The 21,785-nt window shown below is 39.4% G+C and overlaps 1 protein-coding gene across 2 annotated transcripts in view; it reads left to right on the top strand.

The window, feature by feature from the left end:
• The window catches only part of MORC3 (MORC family CW-type zinc finger 3), a 42,622-nt gene extending 24,902 nt beyond the window's left edge, over window positions 1–17,720 (top strand). The window contains exons 10-18 of one of the 2 annotated variants that reach the window (XM_027100472.1): window positions 2,469–2,573; window positions 3,197–3,319; window positions 3,426–3,500; window positions 4,428–4,473; window positions 6,657–6,823; window positions 10,119–11,007; window positions 12,566–12,720; window positions 14,160–14,211; window positions 15,490–15,642. In XM_027100472.1, coding sequence (XP_026956273.1) covers window positions 2,469–2,573; window positions 3,197–3,319; window positions 3,426–3,500; window positions 4,428–4,473; window positions 6,657–6,823; window positions 10,119–11,007; window positions 12,566–12,720; window positions 14,160–14,211; window positions 15,490–15,516 — 1,639 coding nt within the window. In that variant the 3' untranslated portion in view covers window positions 15,517–15,642. Of the gene's footprint in view, window positions 1–2,468; window positions 2,574–3,196; window positions 3,320–3,425; window positions 3,501–4,427; window positions 4,474–6,656; window positions 6,824–10,118; window positions 11,008–12,565; window positions 12,721–14,159; window positions 14,212–15,489 lie in introns of both variants that reach the window. The other variant, XM_027100422.1, reaches the window with a different exon arrangement.
• Window positions 17,721–21,785: the final 4,065 nt, after the last annotated feature.

Below are 21,785 nucleotides of genomic sequence, written 5' to 3'. Positions count from 1 at the left end.
TTTGGTAACCTTAAGTTTGTTTTCAAAGTCTGAGTCTGTTTCTGTTTTGTAATAAGTTTGTACTATTTTTTAGGTTCCACATATAAGTTGATATATAATATTTGTCTTTGTCTGACTTACTTCACTTAGTATCATAATCTCTAAATCCATCCATGTTGCTGCTGATGGGACTATTTCATTCTTTTATGGCTGAGTAATATTCCATTGTATATATTGATGTATACACCACATCTTCTTTATCCATTACTCTGTCGATGAACATTTAGGTTGCTTCCATGTCTTGGCTGTTGTAAATAGTGCTGCACATGTGGGGTGCATGTGTCGTTTTTCCCCCCCCACCCCTTGCCGTGCCATGTGGCATGTGGGATCTTTGTTCCCTGACCAGGGGTCGAACCCATGCACCCTACATTGGGAACACGGAGTCTTAACCACTGGGCTGCCAGGGAAGCCCCAGGTGCATGTATCTTTTTGTTTTTTAATTTATTTTATTTATTTATCTTTGGCTGCGTTGGGTCTTCGTTGCTGCTGCGCGGGCTTTCTCTAGTTGCGGCGAGCGGAGGCTACTCTTTGCGGTGTGCGGGCTTCTCATCGTGGTGGCTTCTCTTGTTGCCTAGCGTGGGCTCTAGGCGCGCAGGCTTCAATAGTTGTGGCATGTGGGCTCAGTAGTTGTGGTGCACGGGCTTAGTTGCTCCATGGCGTGTGGGATCTTCCCGGACCAGGGCTCAAACCCGTGTCCCCAGCATTGGCAGGTGGATTCTTAACCACTGCGCCACCAGGGAAGCCCTATCTTTATGAATTATAGGTTTCTCCAGATGTATGCCCAGGAGTGGTGTTGCTGGATCATATGGTAACTCTTATTTTTAGTTTTTTAAGGAACCTCCATACTGTTTTTCATGGTGCTTCCACCAATTTACATTCCCAGAAGCAGTGTAGGAGGGTTTGCTCTTCTCCACACCCTCTCCAGCATTTATTATTTGTAGACTTTTTGATGATGGCCATTCTGACCGGCGTGAGGTCATGCCTCATTGTTATTTTGATTTGCATTTCTCTGATAATTAGTGATGATGAGTATCTTTTCATGTACCTGTTGGCCATCTGTATGTCTTCTTTGGGAAAATGTATATTTAGATCTTCTGCCCAAGTTTTGATTGGGTTGTTTTTTTGTTATGGAGTTGTATGAGCTCTTTGTATATTTTGGAAATTAAACCCTTGGCAGTTGTATCCTTTGCAAATATTTTCTCACATTCCATAGGTTGTCTTTTTGTTTTCTTTGCTGTGCAAAAGCTTGTGAGTTTGATTAGATCCCATTTGTTTATTTTTGCTTTTTTTTTTTCCCTTGCCTTGAGAGACTGACCTAAGAAAACATTGCTACGATTTATGTCAGTGTTTTGCTTGTGTTCTCTTCTAGGTGTCTCATGGTGTCATGTCTTATATTTAAGTCTTTAAGCCATTTTGAGTTTATTTTTGTGTGTGGTGTGAGGGAACGTTCTAACTTGATTGATTTACACGCAACTGTCCAGCTTTCCCAACACCACTTGCTGAAGAGACTGTCTTTTCTCCATTGTATGTTCTTGCCTCCTTTGTCAAAGATTAATTGACTATAGGTGTGTGAGTTTGTTTCTGGGCTTTCTATTCTGTTCCATTGATCTATATGTCTGTTTTTGTGCCAGTAGCACACTGTTTTGATTGCTCTAGCCTTGTAGTAGTTTCTGAAGTCCAGAAGGGTTATGCCTCCAGCTTTTTTCTTTTTTTTTTTCAGGATTGCTTTGGCAATTCTGGGTCTTTTGTGGTTCCATATAAATTTTAGGATTATTTGTTCTAGTTCTGTGAAAAACATCATGGGTAATTTGATAGGGATCACATTGGCTGTTTTAAATTTAAGATGTTACACTGACTGTATCTTGTGTGTGCAGACAGTTCCTGGCACAGTAGGTACTTAACTCCTTAACAAATGATTATTCAGTTGTGACCCACAGTCATGTTTATCTCAGTAAGTCCTGTTGATTTGCTTTTTTACTGACACCGTATTGTGGGAAAAGTGAAAGTCTTAATTGTGGGACAGAAGCTATTTTGAATTATACTTGCTGGTAATGGTTGCATACTTTTATAAAGCAAACAGCTGCATTCTGGTTTGCATTGAAGCTTGTAAGTTTGTTGGTTGGGGTGAAGTTCAGAAAGCCTGTGGTTTTCCCAGTAGCTGGTCTGCAACACACTTCCTCAACAGAGGACCTAAAGGGTTAGTATTGTCCATCTTATTCCTAGATGGTCCTGGCTCTGTTCTATGAACTCATCTATATCCTTAGAGAAAATTGCCATTACTTTAAGTTTTCTTAACTGTGCCTTTTGGAGGCCCCTCCCTCCGTGTTCACATGATCAGTACCAGGTTGTTTATTCTTTCTCTGTTTGTCAAAGATTTAATCTTTATCTTTTTTTTCTTGAATTGATTTTATAATTTACTTTTTTTTAAGGCTTACAATAACAGCACTAGGAGATAAGCTCAATGATTACTGGAATGAAATGAAAGTGAAGAAAAATGCAGAATATCCTCTGACTTTGCTGGTTGAAGATATACAGTAAGTACATTTAAAAAATAATAAGTGACTATAATATCAAGATGTGATATTGGAGGGCATGGTGATTCTACAGTGTTCATAAACTTTTTAATCTAATCCATAGTAAGAAATAAATCCCACAACTCGAAAGCCTTTTATAAACTAAAAGAATATATACATTTAAGTTATTCAGAGAGGTGCTATAATAGAGGGTAAAATGTAATACAGTTATAAAAATTGCTTGAATTACAGTAATAGAACTTGCCTATTTTCTGTACTTTGAATGGTTTATTGTGCTAATAAGTATATTAGATTTGACACTGCAGATGCTAACTTAACATAAATTTCAGGGCAAGGCATTTGTAGTATTTTCTAAGTTTTTTAGTTTTTATTATAGAAAAAATGTAATAGTATGCTATTAAACAAGACTAAGTCACTTTGTTTAAATTGGTCTGTCACTTTTAACCTTCAGTGGTAGCCAAAATTGTTGTTTTTAAAATCTTAACTCACTGTCAAACGTTCCGGAATTTTCAGGGACAGAATTAAATAATAGGGGCATTTTGTGGTAGAAATGATGTGGAAAGTCTAGTGAAGTACTTAGATCCATATTTCCATGCTAATATTTAGTTGCTATTTTGTTACAGGAAACGTCCTGATCAGACATGGGTTCAATGTGATTCCTGTCTAAAGTGGCGAAAATTACCAGATGGGATAGATGAACTTCCAGAAAAATGGTATTGCTCCAATAACCCTGACCCACAGTTCAGGTACCATATAGTTGGTAGTAGCCTTTTTGGAAAGGCAGAAAGTACTGTTCAAGGTGTATGAATAGGCGCTGGTGACGTGTTATTCCCATGTGATTTTTCTGACTAGAAATTGTGATGTTCCAGAAGAGCCTGAAGATGAAGATTTGGTGCATCCCACTTATGAAAAAACCTACAAAAAGAAGTGAGTGTTATATTAATGTATGGTGGGAAAATAATACCCAGATCATCAACAGTGGTGTGTCTGTAGCATTAGTTGATATTTCTCCAAGATAAAGCAGTATAGCCAAAAAAGATTATGACTCCAAAAACAAAGATATGATGTGGAGTGCATAACATCAAGTGCTTTTAAAGTTTATACTGTGAGTACCTGCTGTTTATTGCTGTCCTATCTACAGGATACTTTGAATATACAGTATAGTTTTGTTCTTTTGGACTATACACCAGTGAATCAAAAGTGAATACTGCCCTTTATGAGCTCATGGTCTAACGGGGAAAGTGAGATGTGTGTATTATCAATTTAAAGTTGACGACTCCCGTAAAAGGCATGATCCAGTCCTGTGAGGAACCCCATAAGGAGAAATTACTTCTGGCTGGGGATGGGGAAATGTATCAGGAAAATCCATGAAGGACATTTTTGTAATAGGCCTTGAAGGAAAGGTAGGATTTGTTGGGTAGGAAGCGGTGGTTTGTTCAGCTTAACTACAGTAAATATGTGAATGGGGGATAATGGAAAATAGAGGTGGGAGAGAGAAGCTGGGGAACGATAGTGAACCACGGGGAACGTTAGGCTTATGTACTGCACACGGAAGGCTGAGTTGATGAAGATCTTCTGGGTGGTTTTGATTTATAGTACACTGTTCTTAAAGATAAATCCAGTAGCAGGAGTGGAAGACATTAGGGTGTTGCTGAGATAAGAGGTGGAAAGTACTTCCCTGCCTGAGGCCTTACCACTGATTATAACGAAATTGAAGCAAAGTTCAGTGTACCTATCTTATTGACTTAGTAGTAAAATGGCAAGTATGGCATTCGAAAACAGAATTGAAAAATCATAATGAAGTAAATTTAAATACATTTTTCTTTTCTCTCTCCTCTTTTTTTTTTTTTTAAGAGACAAGGAAAAATTCAGGATCAGACAACCGGAAGCAATCCCTCGGGTAATTAGGCCTTCCATTTTATAGCTGTGTCTTGTATTGTGTTGTGATTAATTTAATACTCAATTTTTTTCTTTTTTCGGTATGCGGGCCTCTCACCACCGTGGCCTCCCCTGCCACGGAGCACAGGCTCCAGACGCGCAGGCCCAGCGGCCACGGCCCACGGGCCCAGCCGCTCTGCGGCACGCAGGACCCTCCCGGACCAGGGCACGAACCCACACCCCCGGCATCGGCAGGCGGACTCCCAACCACTGCGCCACCAGGGAAGCCCTAATACTCAATTTTAAGCTTAGGAGTTACATAACAAATGGAAGCAGTCTCGTTCATTCAGTTCACATTTCTCTTCTCTTCCTGTACCCCTTCTTACCCTCTTTCCCAATACTGACTTCTAACCCACAGCTTCACTCAAACTTCTCAATTTTATTATACAGTTGGGCATTTTCTGAGGAAAGGCAGATATTCTTTTAAGAATCTCATTGTTGGGCTTTCCTGGTGGCGCAGTGGTTGAGACTCCGCCTGCTGATGCAGGGGACATGGGTTCGTGCCCCGGTCTGGGAGGATCCCACATGCTGCGGAGCGGCTGGGCCTGTGGGCCGTGGCCGCTGAGCCTGCGCGCCTGGAACCTGTGCTCCGCAGCGGAAGAGGCCACAACAGTGAGAGGCCCGCGTACCGCATTAAAAAAAAAAAAAAAAAAAAGAATCTTATTGTTAGGTAGACAGTCAAGGAAAAGTTCATAGGAAGACCCAGGCAGCCACATGGTAGTACTAACGTGGACCAAAGCTGTAGTGTTGACCCTTCAACCATAGTGTACGGTTGATTTACAATATTATATTAGTTTCAGGTGTACAACATAGTGATTCAGATTCTTACAGATAATACTCCAATAAAAGTTATTACAAAATAATGGCTATAATTTCCTTGCTGTACAATATGGCCTTGTTGCATTTATTTATTTATGCATTTATTTATTTATTTATGGCTGTGTTGGGTTTTCGTTGCTGTGCGCGGGCTTTCTCTAGTTGCAGTGAGCGGGGGCTACTCTTCGTTGTGGTGTGTCGCCTTCTCATTGCAGTGGCTTCTTCTGTTGCGGAGCATGGCCTCTAGGTGCGCGGGCTTCAGTAGTTGCAGCACATGGGCTCAGTAGTTGTGGCTCGAGGGCTATAGCGCTCAGGCTCAGTAGTTGTAGTGCACGGGCTTAGTTGCTCCGCGGCATGTGGGATCTTCCCTGGCCAGGGCTTGAACCCGTGTCCCCTGCATTGGCAGGCGGATTCTTAACCACTGCGCCATCAGGGAAGCCCATATCTGTTTTATACATAGTAGTTTTTATCTCTTAATTCATACCCCTATCTTTTTTTTAATATATATATTTTATTTTATTTATTTGGTTGGGCCAGGTCTTAGTTGCAGCAGGCGTGCTCCTTAGTTGCGCCTTGCCGGCTCCTTAGTTGTGGCAAAGTCTTAGTTGCAGCATGCATGTGGAATCTGGTTCCCTGAACCCAGGTGCCCTGCATCAGGAGCGTGGAGTCTTAACCACTGAGCCACAGGGAAGTCCTTCCATACCCCCTACATTTTTAATGCTTAATGGTGTTGAGCTTTTTCTGAGTGTATAAATAGGTAGTTGTACTTCTTGTATCAGAAGTTGTGGTCTGTTGCAGTTGTGTATGTGTGCTTATCATTACATTGAATTGTTTTGTTGTGTAAAGGCTGAGGGTTTGAGGGCGAGAACAGAACTGGGAGAAAAAGAATAGTGGGCTTACTTTGGTTTTTAAAGGCAGTGTCTTTGTGACTTTATCCTCAATTTCTTTCTCTTAGAAAAATAAGTTTTTATTATATGTCTATACGTTCTGTATAGTCCGAGTTCAGCAAATCTTTCAGTAAAAGGCCAGATAGTAAATATTTTAGGCTTTGTGGACCATATACAGTCTCTGTGGCATATTCTTTCTTTGTTTTGTTGTTTTGTTCATGTATTTAAACATGTAAAACCATTCCTAGCTCACTTGCAGGCTGGGTTTGGCTCTTTGGCCTATTGTTGATCACTCTCTGGTCTGGTGTAGCACAAGGAGTTTATGTGGTTAGGATAGTTCTCAGTGCGTCCTGGCATGGCGGAAAGGGGAAAGAATATCTTGTGTTTGGAACATGACACACTTTAAAAATTTCTTTAAGATCAGTTTTTTTTCCTTCAACAGATTCCTGCTGAACTCTTGTTTCCAACAACTCCTGTGTCAAGTCAAAGCTTTCCTCCCATTAAGGAAAATGTTCCAAGAGCACATCTTTCAGAAGCGGCAAATACTTATGCAACGAGACTTATAAATAATCATCGAGGTTCACCCCAGTCTGAACCTGAGAATAACAGGTCAGTGGCTAAAATGTGTTTTTCCATTTGGGGAATAAATATTAAACAGCTTTACTTGACACTTCAATGCAGTAATACGCTTCTAAGAAAGTGTAGTTGACATGCATGTGAAAAGTCTTAAGGACAAGTTACTTTGCTTTCATTGTCTGAACTTACCCCCACTCCATTTACGTTACCTGTTTAAATCAATTAAAAGAACATTAATTGTTTTTATTGTGGAGATTGATCAAATTGTCACCTCTTTGAAATTCTGTATAGTATGAAAATTCCTGCTTTTAAGATTATCAGTATCTGAGTAAAGAAAAACCTGAAGCAATTAACAGTACAACGCTGTAATGTCAAATGTGACCCATACGTTCTTAGCATAGCCCATGACATGCTGTGCACTTCGGATGAGTGGATGGAGAAGGAAGAGGAAGAAAGGTGTGAGTGATACATGAATTGGACAGTCAGCTCTTTTGACTGGAGTGGTCGGGAAGGCTGTATGATGAGCTGGTACTTAGGTTGGTCCCTGAAATTCTGAAAGCAGTAAGTGCTCTGCACGGTGGCCCATTCGAAGGGGATAGAATGGACACAGGGGAAAAGGCGTGTGACGCCAATGAACTAGTACATTAGACTGACTCCATCTGATATTTGTTATCGAAAGAGAAACATTGAAACAAGATTCTCTGAAATAGTGAGGCCAGACGTTCCGAGAGGTTTTGTAGCCTTCATTAAATTCTTAAAAGGATTTTTGAAAATTCAGAAAAGATTAGAAATTGTCTTAATGCATATATACATCAGGGAGGGCATGTTTTGAAATAGTTTGCTGTTTATAGCCTACATTTTGAGGTCTTAGTTTGTGGCTGAATTGCTCCTTAACTGAGAACATGTGTGAATTTTTTTTAACTAGTCTCCATAATATTGGCTTTTCTTCATAAAGATGGTTACAAAGTAAGAAAAAGTAAAATTTGTAATGTTACAGACGTGATAAGGGAATTTAATTTCGGATATGACTGCCATCAAAATGGAAGAAGAGAATAGAGTAAAACTTTTCATTAAATTAAAAAAATATATATTTATTTTATTTTTGGCTGTGTCGGGTCTTAGTTGCGGCACATGGGCTCTTTGCTGCAGTGCCTGGGCTTCTCTCTAGTTGCGGCCTGTGAGTTTTCTCTCTTTGTTGTGGTGTGTGCTCCAGAGCACATGGGCTCTATAGTTTGCAACACGCAGGGTCTCTAGTTGAGGCACGGGGGCTCAGTAGTTTTGGTGTACGGGTTTAGTTGCCCCTCGGCATGTGGTATCTTAGTTCCCTGACCAGGGATCGAACCTGCGTCCCCTGTATTGTAAGGAGGATTCTTTACCACTGGACCACCAGGGAAGTCCCCTTCATTAATTTTTAAAGCCTGTATTTATTCTTAAATTCATAGAGCCAAAGTCTGTGGAAAGGTGTACCTAAACTAAGTCTTGAGAGAGACAAATAGGAATTGGCCTGGTAAGAAAAATAATAGGACAGTTTCCAATTAAATGCTTAACTCCGTTGATCCCTAGACAGTCTCAGAACTTGGAAGCATTGGGAACTTCTGAAGGTGGAAAATAGGGGTGAGAACAGGAAGCTTGTATGAAAGTTTAAGGAAGAGTAGTTCCCTGGACCTCTTCCCAGCCTGCGAAGTCCAACAGTGCTGCTTCTCCTCCTCTGTCAGAAGGCAGGGAGTTTACTTTCTGGAGCAGTTTCTACTGCTGAAGATGTGGGTGAGCCACTGTTTTGGAAGCAGAAGTAAGGGAAAGTTTGAATGCTGAGTGGAAGAAATCCCCCTCCCTTCCTTGCCTCACTGGGCTCCCAAGAGAAAAGCTGTAGAAGATGATGACAGCCTGAGCATCCTTCACTTTCCCAGACCTCACTGCTTCTAGTCTGAAATAGAAATATAGCCAAGGATCTCCAGATGTACAAAACTGAAACAAAGGGAGTAGAAGAAACCATGTGAAATTTATTGAGAGGTGGGTAGATGTTTAACAGATAAATCTCCTAGAACGAAAAGAAATGGTTGGAAGGTAGAAAAAAGAAGAGACGACGTACTGGAGGGGCCGACATCTGAGTGAGGACATTTCAGAGTGGGAAATCAGAGAACAAAGGGAGAGAAATAATATAAGAAAGACTTAATTGCCACTAAATACACAGCATAGTGGCTGGAAAAGGTAAGAAATATCTCAGAGAGGAAAAACACAGACTATATTCAAAAGATCAGGAATCAGAATGGCAGGAACAATGAATGGTAGATAACAATGGATTGATGCTTTTAAAGTTTTGAGAAAGTAATTCCCAATCTGGAAGTCTATATTTTTCAAGCCAGCAGTGAACTTGAGAGGTGAATAAAGATATTTTCACCATGCAAAATTTCACATTTCTTTATGTCATATGTACCCTTTCTCAAGATTTTATTGGAGATTATGTCCTCTCCATATGAGAGAGTAAGCCTAAGAAAGGGGAAAATCCTTCTTGAGAAATGAGGTCTTAACACATAAGGCCCAAATAGCAAATCAGTACAGATATCCCTCTAAGTGAGGCAAAAAGTAATCAATTGGTGATAAATTCACAGAAAACTAAGCAGATGAAGAAAATGAGGCAATTTTTAATGCAGGGGAAATTGTTTTCCATGAAAGGATAGGGCATGCTGGTTTACTTTGTGGTTCACCTTTGATCACTGAACGTTTATAAAAATTCTGATGGGCAAACGGGAATGGCAATGTCATTCACTGAGCTCTGGAATTCAGAGAGCAGCCCTGGGGTGGGTGGTGGCATTCTGTTTGGACATGTTACATTGAAATGCCAGAAGGCATCAAATGAAGAGATATTTGGCAGTATAAGGATGTGCTACTTTTTTTTTTTTTTCTTTTGCGGTACGCGGGCCTCTCACTGCTGTGGCCTCTCCCGTTGTGGAGCGCAGGCTCCGGACGCGCAGGCTCAGCGGCCATGGCTCATGGGCCCAGCGGCTCCCCAGCATGTGGGATCTTCCTGGACCGGGGCACAAACCCGTGTCCCCTGCATCCGCAGGCGGACTCTCAACCACTGCGCCACCAGGGAAGCCCAGGATGTGCTACTTTTAAAAAGAGCTCTCAATAGTTGTTTCCTTATCTGTAAAAGGAGAAAATAATCTCTACTTCATTAAATCATTGGGCAGTACTGTGTAATATATCATTTTTTTTTAAATGAACATGGCCATTTCTTAGAATTTCAAGATAGATTACTTCAAGGTCGTCTATTTTTTCCATATCTACATTTTATAATCTTATATTTCATATATGAAATTTTTTCCAGCCTGAAACGGAGACTCTCTACTCGTTCCTCAATTTTGAATGCAAAGAATCGGAGATTGAGTAATCCAGCATTTGAAAATTCTTATAAAGATGATGATGATGATGAAGATGTCATCATCTTAGAAGAAAACAGTACTCCCAAGCCTGCAGTAGACGATGATATTGAAGTGAAATTGCAACCGAGTCACATGGAGCAGAGCGGTGTTCAGGTGGAGCCTGTGGGTGATAATGAACCGTGTGGCCAGACTAGTTCAACAGGCACCTCATCATCCAGGTGCAATCAGGGAACCACTGCAGCCACCCAGACTGAAGTACCAAGTTTAGTCGTTAAAAAGGAAGAAACTATTGAAGATGAGATAGATGTAAGAAATGACACAGCCATACTGCCATCCTGTGTGGAAACTGAAGGAAAGATACGTGAAACCCAGGAAATCTTTGATAAATCTGCTGGTGATGCTGGTTGCCAATTAAATGAACTAAGAAATGAGCTGCTTCTTGTCACCCAAGAAAAAGAAAATTATAAAAGACAGTGCCACGTATTTACTGACCAAATCAAAGTGTTACAGCAGAGGATACTGGAAATGAATGACAAATACGTGAAGAAGGAAACTTGCCATCAGTCTACTGAAACTGATGCTGTATGTTTACTTGAAAGTATTAATGGTAAATCTGAAAGTCCAGACCATATGGTGTCTCAGTATCGGCAAGCTTTGGAAGAAATAGAAAGGCTGAAAAAACAGTGTAGTGCTTTGCAACATGTAAAGGCTGAATGCAGTCAGTGTTCCAATAGCGAGAGTAAAAGTGAAGTGGACGAGATGGTTGTGCAGCTTGACGATGTATTTAGACAGCTGGACAAATGCAGTATCGAGAGGGACCAGTATAAAAGTGAGGTGAGTTGCATCATTCAACACAGTGAGAGTCGTGGGAGTCCGGGGGCATCTAAAGCTTAACTGCCAGTTGCTAGGTGGGCATAAATCATTTAATCATATTTCCATTTACCGACTCCACTGGTTCTCAACTGGGAGTGGTCCTTCTGGGGGCATATGGAAATGTGTAGGGCAGTTTCGGTTCTTAAATGTCTTGAAGGGATGGGCATTGTTGGAATCGAATGGGTGGGAACCGGGTCTGGTAAATGTCCTGTAGTGCGCAAGGACACTGCTGTGCAGTGAGGAATCGTCCTGTTCATTCCCACTGGGACGCTCAGTTACTAACATGCCAGGAGTTCTAGTCCGTTATTAATAAGCCTGCAAATAACCACACAGGGTAGATGACAATACCTTATTTTATAGAGGTACCCTGTATTACTTATGATTAGGTTCCTTTGAAGGTGACATAAAACCCCACATAACAGTAGCAGCTGCACAGTCATCAGAGACACAGGCTCCTTCTACATCGTTGCTTTGCTTCTCAAAGCAAAGCACTCGGACCACTGCGCTTGTGGTCGGAGATGGCTCTTCAGATCCAGCCAACGTATATCTACATTCCAGGCAACAGGAAAGAGAAGGAGTGCAGTTTCTGAAAGCTGCTTATATGCCATCTGTCAGAACTTAGTCACCTGGCCAGTGGATGCCTTGGAAATGTAGTCTTTATTTGGGGGTTCTTTGACTGAGGAAGGAGGAGCCCCTAGTTCAAATTTGGGTAGCTCCTTTGAAAAATATTTTACGTATTATATTTACATGGTGTTTGAAAGGAGAGTTTCTCTGCTAAAAGGAATTTGGAAACGACAGTATGGTACCGAATTGCCCCTTCTTCTGGAAATACTGCCGGCATAAATGCTTATTCAGACATTCCGCTTGATGTGTTGGCTCAGGAGCTAGATGACAAAATACATAAAAAATATAAGCTTTCTGTTGTAACTTACTGCTGGTGAGTGTGCAAGAAGTGAAAGTCACTATGACCTCAACATAATTTGGGCATTTTTATCTTGGTTTTTCAGTTTTTAGGTCTCATTTGTTTTTTTGTTTTTGGGGTTTTTTTTGGTGGTACGCGGGCTTCTCACTGTCGTGGCCTCTCCCGTTGCGGAGCACAGGCTCCGGACGCGCAGGCTCAGCGGCCATGGCTCATGGGCCCAGCCACTCCGCGGCATGTGGGATCTTCCCGGACCAGGGCACGAACCCGCATCCCCTGCATCGGCAGGCGGACTCTCAACCACTGTGCCACCAGGGAAGCCCCCATTTGTTTTTAGTCATGCTTTAATTAACATTTTGTATTCTTCTAATGTAAAAAGATATAGAGCTGAAACTAAGCAAATGAAGCTTTATTTATAGAAAGCTATTGTGTTTTGTGTGTGTTTTTTTGGTTTTCTTTTTGGAGCGGGGAGGTGCCCTAATTTTTTTATGGTAATAATTTTCATCAAGCAGGATTTTGTACATTTCTTAGCTTAAATTTGCACTTTGACATTAGTATTTTTAAATTGTACAGTTATAAAATTAATTAATTTTTTGTCAGGTTGAATTATTGGAAATGGAAAAATCACAAATCCGTTTGCAGTGTGAAGAACTGAAAACTGAAATCGAACAATTAAAATCTACAAGTCGGCAAATTGGAGATGTGTCAACGTCAAGTAACATCGAGGAGTCTGTAAATTATACTGATGGGGAAAGGTAATATGAAATGAGGTATTTGGCTAGGGCTGCAGTTCTGGTTAGCATGATACTTATTTGCTAGTGCACATCAAACATTGTTCTTGCAAAAGAAGTTATTGGCTGCTGTGATCCCAACGTTCTGATGGACAGAGATACAAAAGAAGTACATGTCATCATTCTTCCCTTCAAGGAACTAACAATTTTGTGAACTTAAATGAAATAGGAATTTCAAAGGAATTAAGCTCTGATTGGTCAGAGTGGTTTGGAATGTTTTTTGGGAAAAAGTGAAAATTGAGCCAGATATTGAAGGATGGGCTGAATTAGGCAATGACTAGAAGACAAGGGTCTATTTCATGAAACTTACTTTTTGACCTTGATTTCTTTAATTTCTGTACTTGGCACCATTTCTTTATGGTTTGCTACCTCATTTTACTACATGCCTTCCCCAATTTTAACTTTTAGGAAATCACAAAATTACTAAAAATTGCCATTACAGGTGATTCCTAATTACAGGTGATTAATTAGGAAGAAGTTCTGTGAAAATAAGAAAACAGTAAATGAATGATTACCCTCTCTCAGGAAGATATTAAATGGGCTTGGGGTTCTGACAGTATTGGTGGTCTGTTGATAACCATTCAAGAGAGAAAAAAACCCACAAAAATAGTCATTAAAAATAGTGCAACTCTTCTTGCTAGTATGATAAAACTTGATACCTAAAATGTACTATTGTTGAGAAATAATTTACCATCCTTACTTGACATTAATTATATTATGACTTAATTTTTTAGCTTAAGGTTTTAAAGGATTTCATTAAATCTATTCATGGAAATAGAATGAATAGATCAGTACATATAAGCATGGGGGGGCAAGGGGTCAGAAAAAAAAACCCCAACTGGTGTTTCTGAAAATGGGAACCACAAACCTCTGTGGTGCTTGTAAAAATGCAGATCCTTGGACCACAGTGCAGTTGATTAAATTGGAAACTTTTAAACAATCTCCCAGATGACTCACTTGCACACTAAACTTTGAGTAACTGATGATCTTTTAGACCTGTGCTTTCCAAGACAGTATAGACACATTTGGCCACTGACACTTGAAATCTAGCTAGTCTGAATTGAGATGTGCTTTAAGTATAAAATACATGCTGGATTTTGATGCCCTGGTATGAAAAAATAAATAAATAAAATGCCTCAATATTTTGGTTATATGATGAAATAATATTTTATATGTAACTAAAATTTATTTCATCTTACTTTTTAATGTGGCTATTTGAATATTTAAAATTGCATATGGAGCTCACAATGTTTCTCTCAGTCCTGTTCTGTGTACTAAAATAGGGATTTGTGATGTGTCCTGTAGAGAGGAGGAATTAGCCAGGACAGTCAAAAGACTTAAAGGATAGGATAGGTCAAAGATGGTTGTAGGGTCATACTGGCCTTTTTCTATTTTTTGTATAGAAATGGGCCTCTGATTGAAGATGAGTGGGAAACCTTGGACAAAAAACAGCTGGTATGGGCATGATGTAAAATTTTATCAAAGGTCCAATGGAATCTTAACATAAGCTCACAAAAAACATATTTAAAATCACATTTTTATGCGTTGTCAACCCAAGGATGAGCAGCTCGCTCCTTCAGAGATTTCCACCCTAGAAAGATCAGTATCTAAACTAAATGTAGACTTCTTATATTTTGGGAGGGGGCAGAACAAAAACAACTGTAATATTCTCTTGACCTAGGCGTCTCAATCTTTGCCGCAAAGGCTGCTTGCTGTGTAGTTGTAGAAGTTTGAAGTCTAGAATCTGGATATTCAGATAGATACAGTATAGAAAACGGAAGGAATGATAATGATCATTTAATCCAGGGTTTCTCAGTGTTTATAATAAATGCATAGTAAAACGGATAGTTAGTGAACTTTAGCATGTGATAGGTTCAGAGAAATCCTGCATTTTATTTTTTTAAAGGCTTTTTTTTTTTTAATATTTATTTATTTGGTTGCACCGGGTCTTTGTTGCAGCAGGTGGGCTCCTTAGTTGCTGCTGCAGGGCTCCTCAGTTGCAGCTCACCGGCTCCTTGGTAGTGGCATGTGAACTCCCAGTTGCGGCATGCATGTGGGATCTAGTTCCCTGACCAGGGTTTGAACCCAGGTGCCCTGCATTGGGAGTGCAGAGTCCTGTCCACTGCGCCACCAGGGAAGTCCCAGAAATCCTGCATTTTAAAAAGTCTTTTTACCATTATTTAACCCAAAGTTGTATAAGCTTATTTGACCACAGGACCATTTCTTTTTCCTTTTATACTACTATGGATATCTCATAGAACATGTTTTAGGGAACAATTCAATTCACTTTGCTCAAAAGGAAGCTGAACTTCAAAGTGACACATTCTTATTCTTAGACCAGTGTTCTCACTAGTGTATCATTATTGATTTCCAGGTGATAACAAGATTTTCAATTGTAAATAACATCTTGTAATTTATGTATTTTACCAGTTCATCTTTTCTCCAGTCTCGAATTAAAATTTGTAATAGTTGGAACCAAACAGAGCTGCTAGTGTTTTGAAATACTCTACATACCAACAGATAAATATTATACTTAGTTATTAAATTATGAATTATTAAGTTAAATGAATTGTTAAATCTAGTTCTCTTGAGGAAGTTTTGCTTTTCATTTAGTTTGTATATCATTCTACAGAGATCCCATTTTAATGTTTCCCTTAAATTATAAGGCCTACCTGAATATTAAACTGTATTGTTATAATGTTCGTCTAATAGGTGTAATGTTTGTATTTGCAGCCTCAAACTTCGATCTCTTCGAGTTAACGTAGGACAGCTCCTGGCCATGATTGTACCTGATCTCGATCTTCAGCAAGTGAATTATGATGTCGATGTAGTTGATGAGATCTTAGGACAAGTTGTCGAGCAAATGAGTGAAATCAGTAGTACTTAAAGTGTATTTTATGTGAGATACTAAAAAATATTTGCTCCGTCTTTCTGGTTGTATAGCTTTCAAAATTTAAGCAACTTTGTTATAGATATGATACGTAACAGACTGAAGAACCATAATCTTTTCTGTATTCTATGCATTCAAGTGTGGACACAAATATTGTGGACACACTATCACACCTTTTGAAATGCCTGTGAATCATTGGTATTGAGCAGCTACATAGCTAACTCATGATTCTGCTTTGAAATGTAAATATTTATAATTAAGTCACACATATTTTTTTATTACCCTAGAGGACTCAAGTGTTTTTCACCAAGAGGTTTTCAGGATTCCCCTAACCTTTGTGCAGTCTTTTCTGGTTCCCCAAAGTGTATTTTTCTCTGACTTGAGGGCTGTGCCATAATACAAATGGAAATGTTACCTTTGATTTTCTTACAGAGAAGTTTAAAACAGGGTTTTTAAAAATGGAATAACCCTCCCGATAAGTTGTAAGTAATTGAGCATTAATGTTTCTTTTCTATAAATTCTTATCTCCTGAAATATTTTATTCATGAAAATAAAGTAAGCAGAAACTCCATCCATTTTGCCAGGATTTTTTTGTGTGTGCTGAGATTGCCGATCATGGTTATTAAACACAAAGTGTTTTTACAGAAAAAAATAATGATTTTTAGTATAAAAATATAAAAATATTAAATGCCCCACCACATTTACTTGGAAGCCCATTTTTGGCTGCTTAGTCCGCATGGAGTGGGCACAGTGATTGTTTACTATTTCTTTTTGTGAAATTTCCTGTACAGCCTTTTGTAGGAGTACTACAGGTTAATATGAGTTGAGGAAGACAATCTTTCTCCAACAGTACTGCATACCTTTTATTATATTACAAACCTAAGTGTTTTATATCCTGGACTTAAGCAACAAACAACCTAGGATTATAGTATTACATGCCATAAAAATTATGCTTTACTGGTCCCGTGTTTTGTGCAATTATAAAGAGATGGCTTTCTATTAAGTATAACTGTATATATAATTAAGAATCATATTTTCCACAACTAAAATGTGCATTATTTTTTTCAAAGTTTTATCATTGCTATTTATTTTTACTTTTGTTTCTGAACATTGAATACATGTTCCTTTTGTATGCTTAATTACATGTTTGTCATGTACAATATTAAATTTTTACTGTACATTAACTTCTAGAAAAAGCAAATAAATTTTTATTTGCTTGATAAAGTAATTGAAAGTGTATTTTTGGTATGAAGCTGGTTTTCTGTCACAGTTGTATCTGCTCAAATTTTAAAATATCTTGTAATAAAATAAAAATATATATGATGGCTCACACTTCAGATACTACTTGTAAGGAGTTCTGTATTCAGGTTATATTTTGAAAAGTAAGATTGTGTCTGTTAAGACCCTCAAGTTGAGCTCATTTTACTGTATTTATTAGAAGTTACATTTAGAAGATATAATTTCTAAAAATTTAGAAGTTATATTTACTTCCATTAAGGCTCTAAGACTGGGCTCACCTTGAGAGCGTGTGCGTGCATTTTCCACTCAAAAAGAGACTGTGTAAGTCATCTAAAGAAACCTTGCCTAAATGGTAGCAGCTGTGTATAGCATGTCTAAGTCTGTGAGTATTTATGTAGCACTTATTTCTGGAATTTGCTATTTTTCCCTTCCTTTTGGTCAGCTATATTCTTGCAAAAATACATATTTTATATGGCTGTTAACTGGCTTAATGGCAAAGTTAATCATAGATTTAGAGAAACTTGCTTGCTAAATCGATTCTTTGGAATTACTTAGCTAATATTCACTCTTTAAGAAAACATTGCCAAGATATGACTTTGTGGCTAGCAAATTTAACAGAAGAATGTACATGGGCTTTATGTCATCTGTTGAGGTAGCGATACCTGTCTTTTTTTGTTAAGTTAAATTTGTTCAAAGGCTAGTGTGGGGGAGGATAGTGTGGCTTAAACTAATTATTTAAAACTTAAAAGCAGTGTGAGGACGTAAACCAGAATAGTCCACAGTCCCTACAAACAGGACCTCAGCTAAGACCACAAAATCAGTGAAAGCTAATTTTCACACAGCAGGAGAGGCGTGGCATATGGATGTGGCCTTTATTTGGGCCTCAAATTCCTAATGTGGGCAGGAGGTGCTGGTGACTCTGCCCATGGTCTCAGACACTTGATTCCTGCTGTCATACAGCCCATTAGGTCGTTATTTGTCATGGAGGAATAATTAAAGTGACATGTACCGATGGTTCTTACCACTCACTGACTGCATTTTAGAATCACTTGGGCGGTTCTTAGGAATCCCAGTGTGAGGATGCACCCTGTACTAATTAAGAGTTTTGGGGGTTGGACCAAACTGTCAGGCTTCTTTTCTTTAAGGCCTCCCAGTGCACCGTCAGAGCTGAGAGCTGTTGATCTATACCCTCCAGTGATGAATGTTTTTAAGTGTTGAACTCAAGTGGTTCCTGAAACAAACTCAGGATCTGCATGACCACTTTCTCACTGGGGTAAGCAAGGACAGGGAGAGGGAAGCAGAGTTGATGGCCAAGTTAGAAATGTAAATACAACAGAATGATATAAAATGAAAAGTGTTTTCTTATGTCCTTCCAGAAAGTATTAGCTGCCTACATACACACATTCATATATATATATGCATTCAGTTTATATTAAGTTTTATATCTTTGTATTTGATTATATATTTGTATCAAATCTACACAGGTATCACACCATATAATTGGTAACATTTCCATATTACTCTTTTGAACAGCTTTAGTAGCATTTTATGACATGAATATGCTCCCAGCCCTCATTTATTTCTCGTCTTTTGATATTACTACAAAAGCTGCTGCTGTGAAAATACACAGCACACATACTTTTTAAAGTATATCCAGAATGTAAATACCTTGTAGTGAATACTGGTAGGTCAAAGTGTATGCCGTGTTAATCTTAATAAATGTCGCCATCCAAAAATGGTTGCGAGTATTTATACTCCTATGAAAAATAGATGTATGAGTGTGTTTTTTCCTCTCTCCATCAAACTTGCTGATATGTGGGAAAGTGGCAGCTTGCATTTCTTTGTCTCAGGTTGAACATGTTTTCATATGTTTTATTGGCCATGTTAATTCCTTTTTCTGAGTACCCTGTCATATTCTCTGCCTATTCGTTTCTGTTGGGTTCTTTGGTTTATTGCTTTAAAGAAGCTAAATGCCTATTAATGTGGCCACAAACACTACCCGGACAACTCTTAGCTTTCAGAAGTTGGTTCAGTCTTACTTTGCACAGTGTCACATAGACTCATTGGAATGGAGTGAGAGACCCACTGGATTCATGTCTTTTTATATGAGGCTGCCCCTTGAACAACTTGGGGCTTGTGGGCTCTGACCCCCATTTAGTCAAAAATCCACGTATAACTTTTGACTCCCCCAAAGTTGCTAATAACTGTTGACCGGAAGCCTTACAACAATGAACAGTCAATTAACATGTTTTGTCTGTGTTACAGGTATCATTTACTGTATTCCTAGAATGAAATAAGCTAGAGAAAAATTGTTAGAGAATCATAAGGAAAATACAGTACTGTACTGCCAAATTCGTCATCTGTTTACGAGATGGACCATCTCAGTATGTACATCTGTATTATCTTAAATGATAGACAACACTAGATGTTACGTGTACCCGTTGAAAATGAAAAGGTGATATGAAAAATTCGTTTATTTACAGGTATAATGATTCATGCACTGGTAAGAATCAGCAAGGAATATGATTGCTTTTTGGTAGCCTGGTGTAATCAATACAATTGCTTCACGGTTGCCTAGCCTATATACTAATCGTTATAAAATTTTTAAAAATTTATTTATTTTTGGCTGCATTGGGTCTTTTTTGCTGCGTGTGGGCTTTCCCTGGTTGTGGCGAGGAGGAGTTAATCTTGATTGTGCTGTGCAGACTTCTCATTGCGGTGGCTTCTCTTGTTGCGGAGCACAGGCTCTAGGCACATGGGTTTCAGTAGCTGTGGCACACAGGCTCAGTAGTTGTGACTCACAGACTCTAGAGTGCAGGCTCAGTAGTTGTGGTGCACGGGCTTAGTTGCTCTGCGGCATGTGGGTTCTTCCCGGACCAGGACTCAAACGCATGCTTCCTGCATTGGCAGGCGGATTATTAACCACTGCGCCACCAGGGAAGCCCGTTATAAATTTTTTTTTTTGGCTGTGTTGGTTCTTCGTTGCTGCACGCAGGCTTTCTCTAGTTGCGGCGAGCAGGGGCTGCTCTTTGTTGCGGTGTGCAGGCTTCTCTGAAGTGGCTTCTCTTGTTGCGGAGCACCAGCTCTAGGCGTGCGGTCTTCAGAAGTTGTGGCTCGCGGGCTCTAGTGCACAGGCTCAGTAGTTGTGGCATGTGGGCTTAGTTGCTCCATGACATGTGGGATCTTCCCAGACCAGGGCTCAAACTCGTGTCCCCTGCGTTGGCAGGCGGATTCTTAAACACTGTGCCACCAGGGAAGCTCGTTATAAAATTTTTATGGCATACAGTATTACAGTTATATTCTTTTTTCAATAGTTTTTTTTTCATAGATTATTATTTAATTTATTTTTGGCTGCGTTGGGTCTTAGTTGCAGCATGTGGGATCTTCATTGAGGCCTGTGGGATCTTTCGTTGCAGCATGCGGGCTTCTCTCTAGCTGTGGTGTGTGGGTTTTCTCTTCTGTAGTTGTGGCACATGGGCTCTGTAGTTTGCAGCATGCAGGCTGTAGTTGAGGCGCGTGAGCTCAGTAGTTGTGGCATGCAGGCTTAGTTGCCCCGTGGCATGTGGGATCTTAGTTCCCTGACCAGGGATCGAACCCATGTCCCCTGCATTGCAAGGCGGATTCTTTACCACTGGACCACCAGGGAAGTCCCTACAGTTATATTCTTAATACAGTATTGGAAACGTTACATATTTTAAAAAACCTCTTACCTGTGATGATATGCAGTTTCTCCAGTTACGAGAGAAGCATACTGTGTGGTAATGTGATTCTTTGAAAGCAAAGTTATAGAACAGGAAACTTACATTAATTTTATATTAAATATCACCCCCCTTATACCTATGTAAGGATAGACTAGTATCTACATATATTCTGTGCATTCATGATATACCTAAATTTTTCTTATGTTTATTACATGAAATCGTGCATTTTATTATATATTTATTTTGAAGTATAAATGATTTACAATGTCATGTTTCAGGTGTACAGCACAGTGATTCAGTTTTTTATATATATATATTTTTTCAGATTCTTTTCACTTATAGGTTATTACAAAATATAACTATAGCTCCCTGTGCTATACAGTAGGTCCTTGTTGGTTATCCATTTTATATATAGCAGTGTGTATATATTGATGCCAATCACCTAATTTAACCCTCCCCCCAACTTTTTCTTAAATTTTTAGATATTTCTAGGTTATGCACTTCATCTGCATTTTTATTTTTATTTATTTATTTTTGGCTGCATTGGGTCTTCGTTGCTGCACGCGGTCTTTCTCTAGTCGTGGTGAGCAGGGGCTACTCTTGGTTGCCGTGCATGGGTTTCTCATTGCGGTGGCTTCTCCAGTTGCAGAGCATGGTCTCTAGGCATGCAGGCTTCAGTAGTTGTGGCTCACGGGCTCAGTAGTTGAGGCTCGCGGGCTCTAGAACACAGGCTCAGTAGTTGTGGCGCATGGGCTTAGTTGCTCCGCGGCATGTGGGATCTTCCCAGACCAGGGCTCAAACCCGTGTCCCCTGCATTGGCAGGCGGATTCCTAACCAGTGCGCCACCAGGGAAGTCCCTGTATTTGTCTTTGGGACATTGGTCACGGCTCACAAAAAGAATGCCATTAATATCCATCCACTTGGCATAGAGGAAAATATATATGCATTGCTTTTTTAGCATTAATTTTGTGGTCATGAAGTTAATTTACATATACTGGCCTCTAGGGAGAAAGTCAAGACCCTTGAAGACAAGTCTGGGTAAATTCAAGCCATTCAAATGCAGGTGAAGTTTTTAGGTGAGTGTGGTCATAGAGAATGAATTAACCATTACAAAACTGGAGTGTGAATCACAAGTAAATTTCCTACACAGGCATTCTAATCAGAATGGGCTGAGTAAATACAATTACCTATTTCAAACA

Source organism: Aethalodelphis obliquidens, unplaced genomic scaffold (assembly GCF_003676395.1).
Source record: "Aethalodelphis obliquidens isolate GAN/ISIS:26980383/991018 unplaced genomic scaffold, ASM367639v1 scaffold1, whole genome shotgun sequence".
Taxonomy (NCBI): domain Eukaryota; kingdom Metazoa; phylum Chordata; class Mammalia; order Artiodactyla; family Delphinidae; genus Aethalodelphis; species Aethalodelphis obliquidens.
The sequence above is the reverse complement of the archived record's forward strand: the minus strand, read 5'-3'. Positions and strand labels throughout refer to the sequence as shown.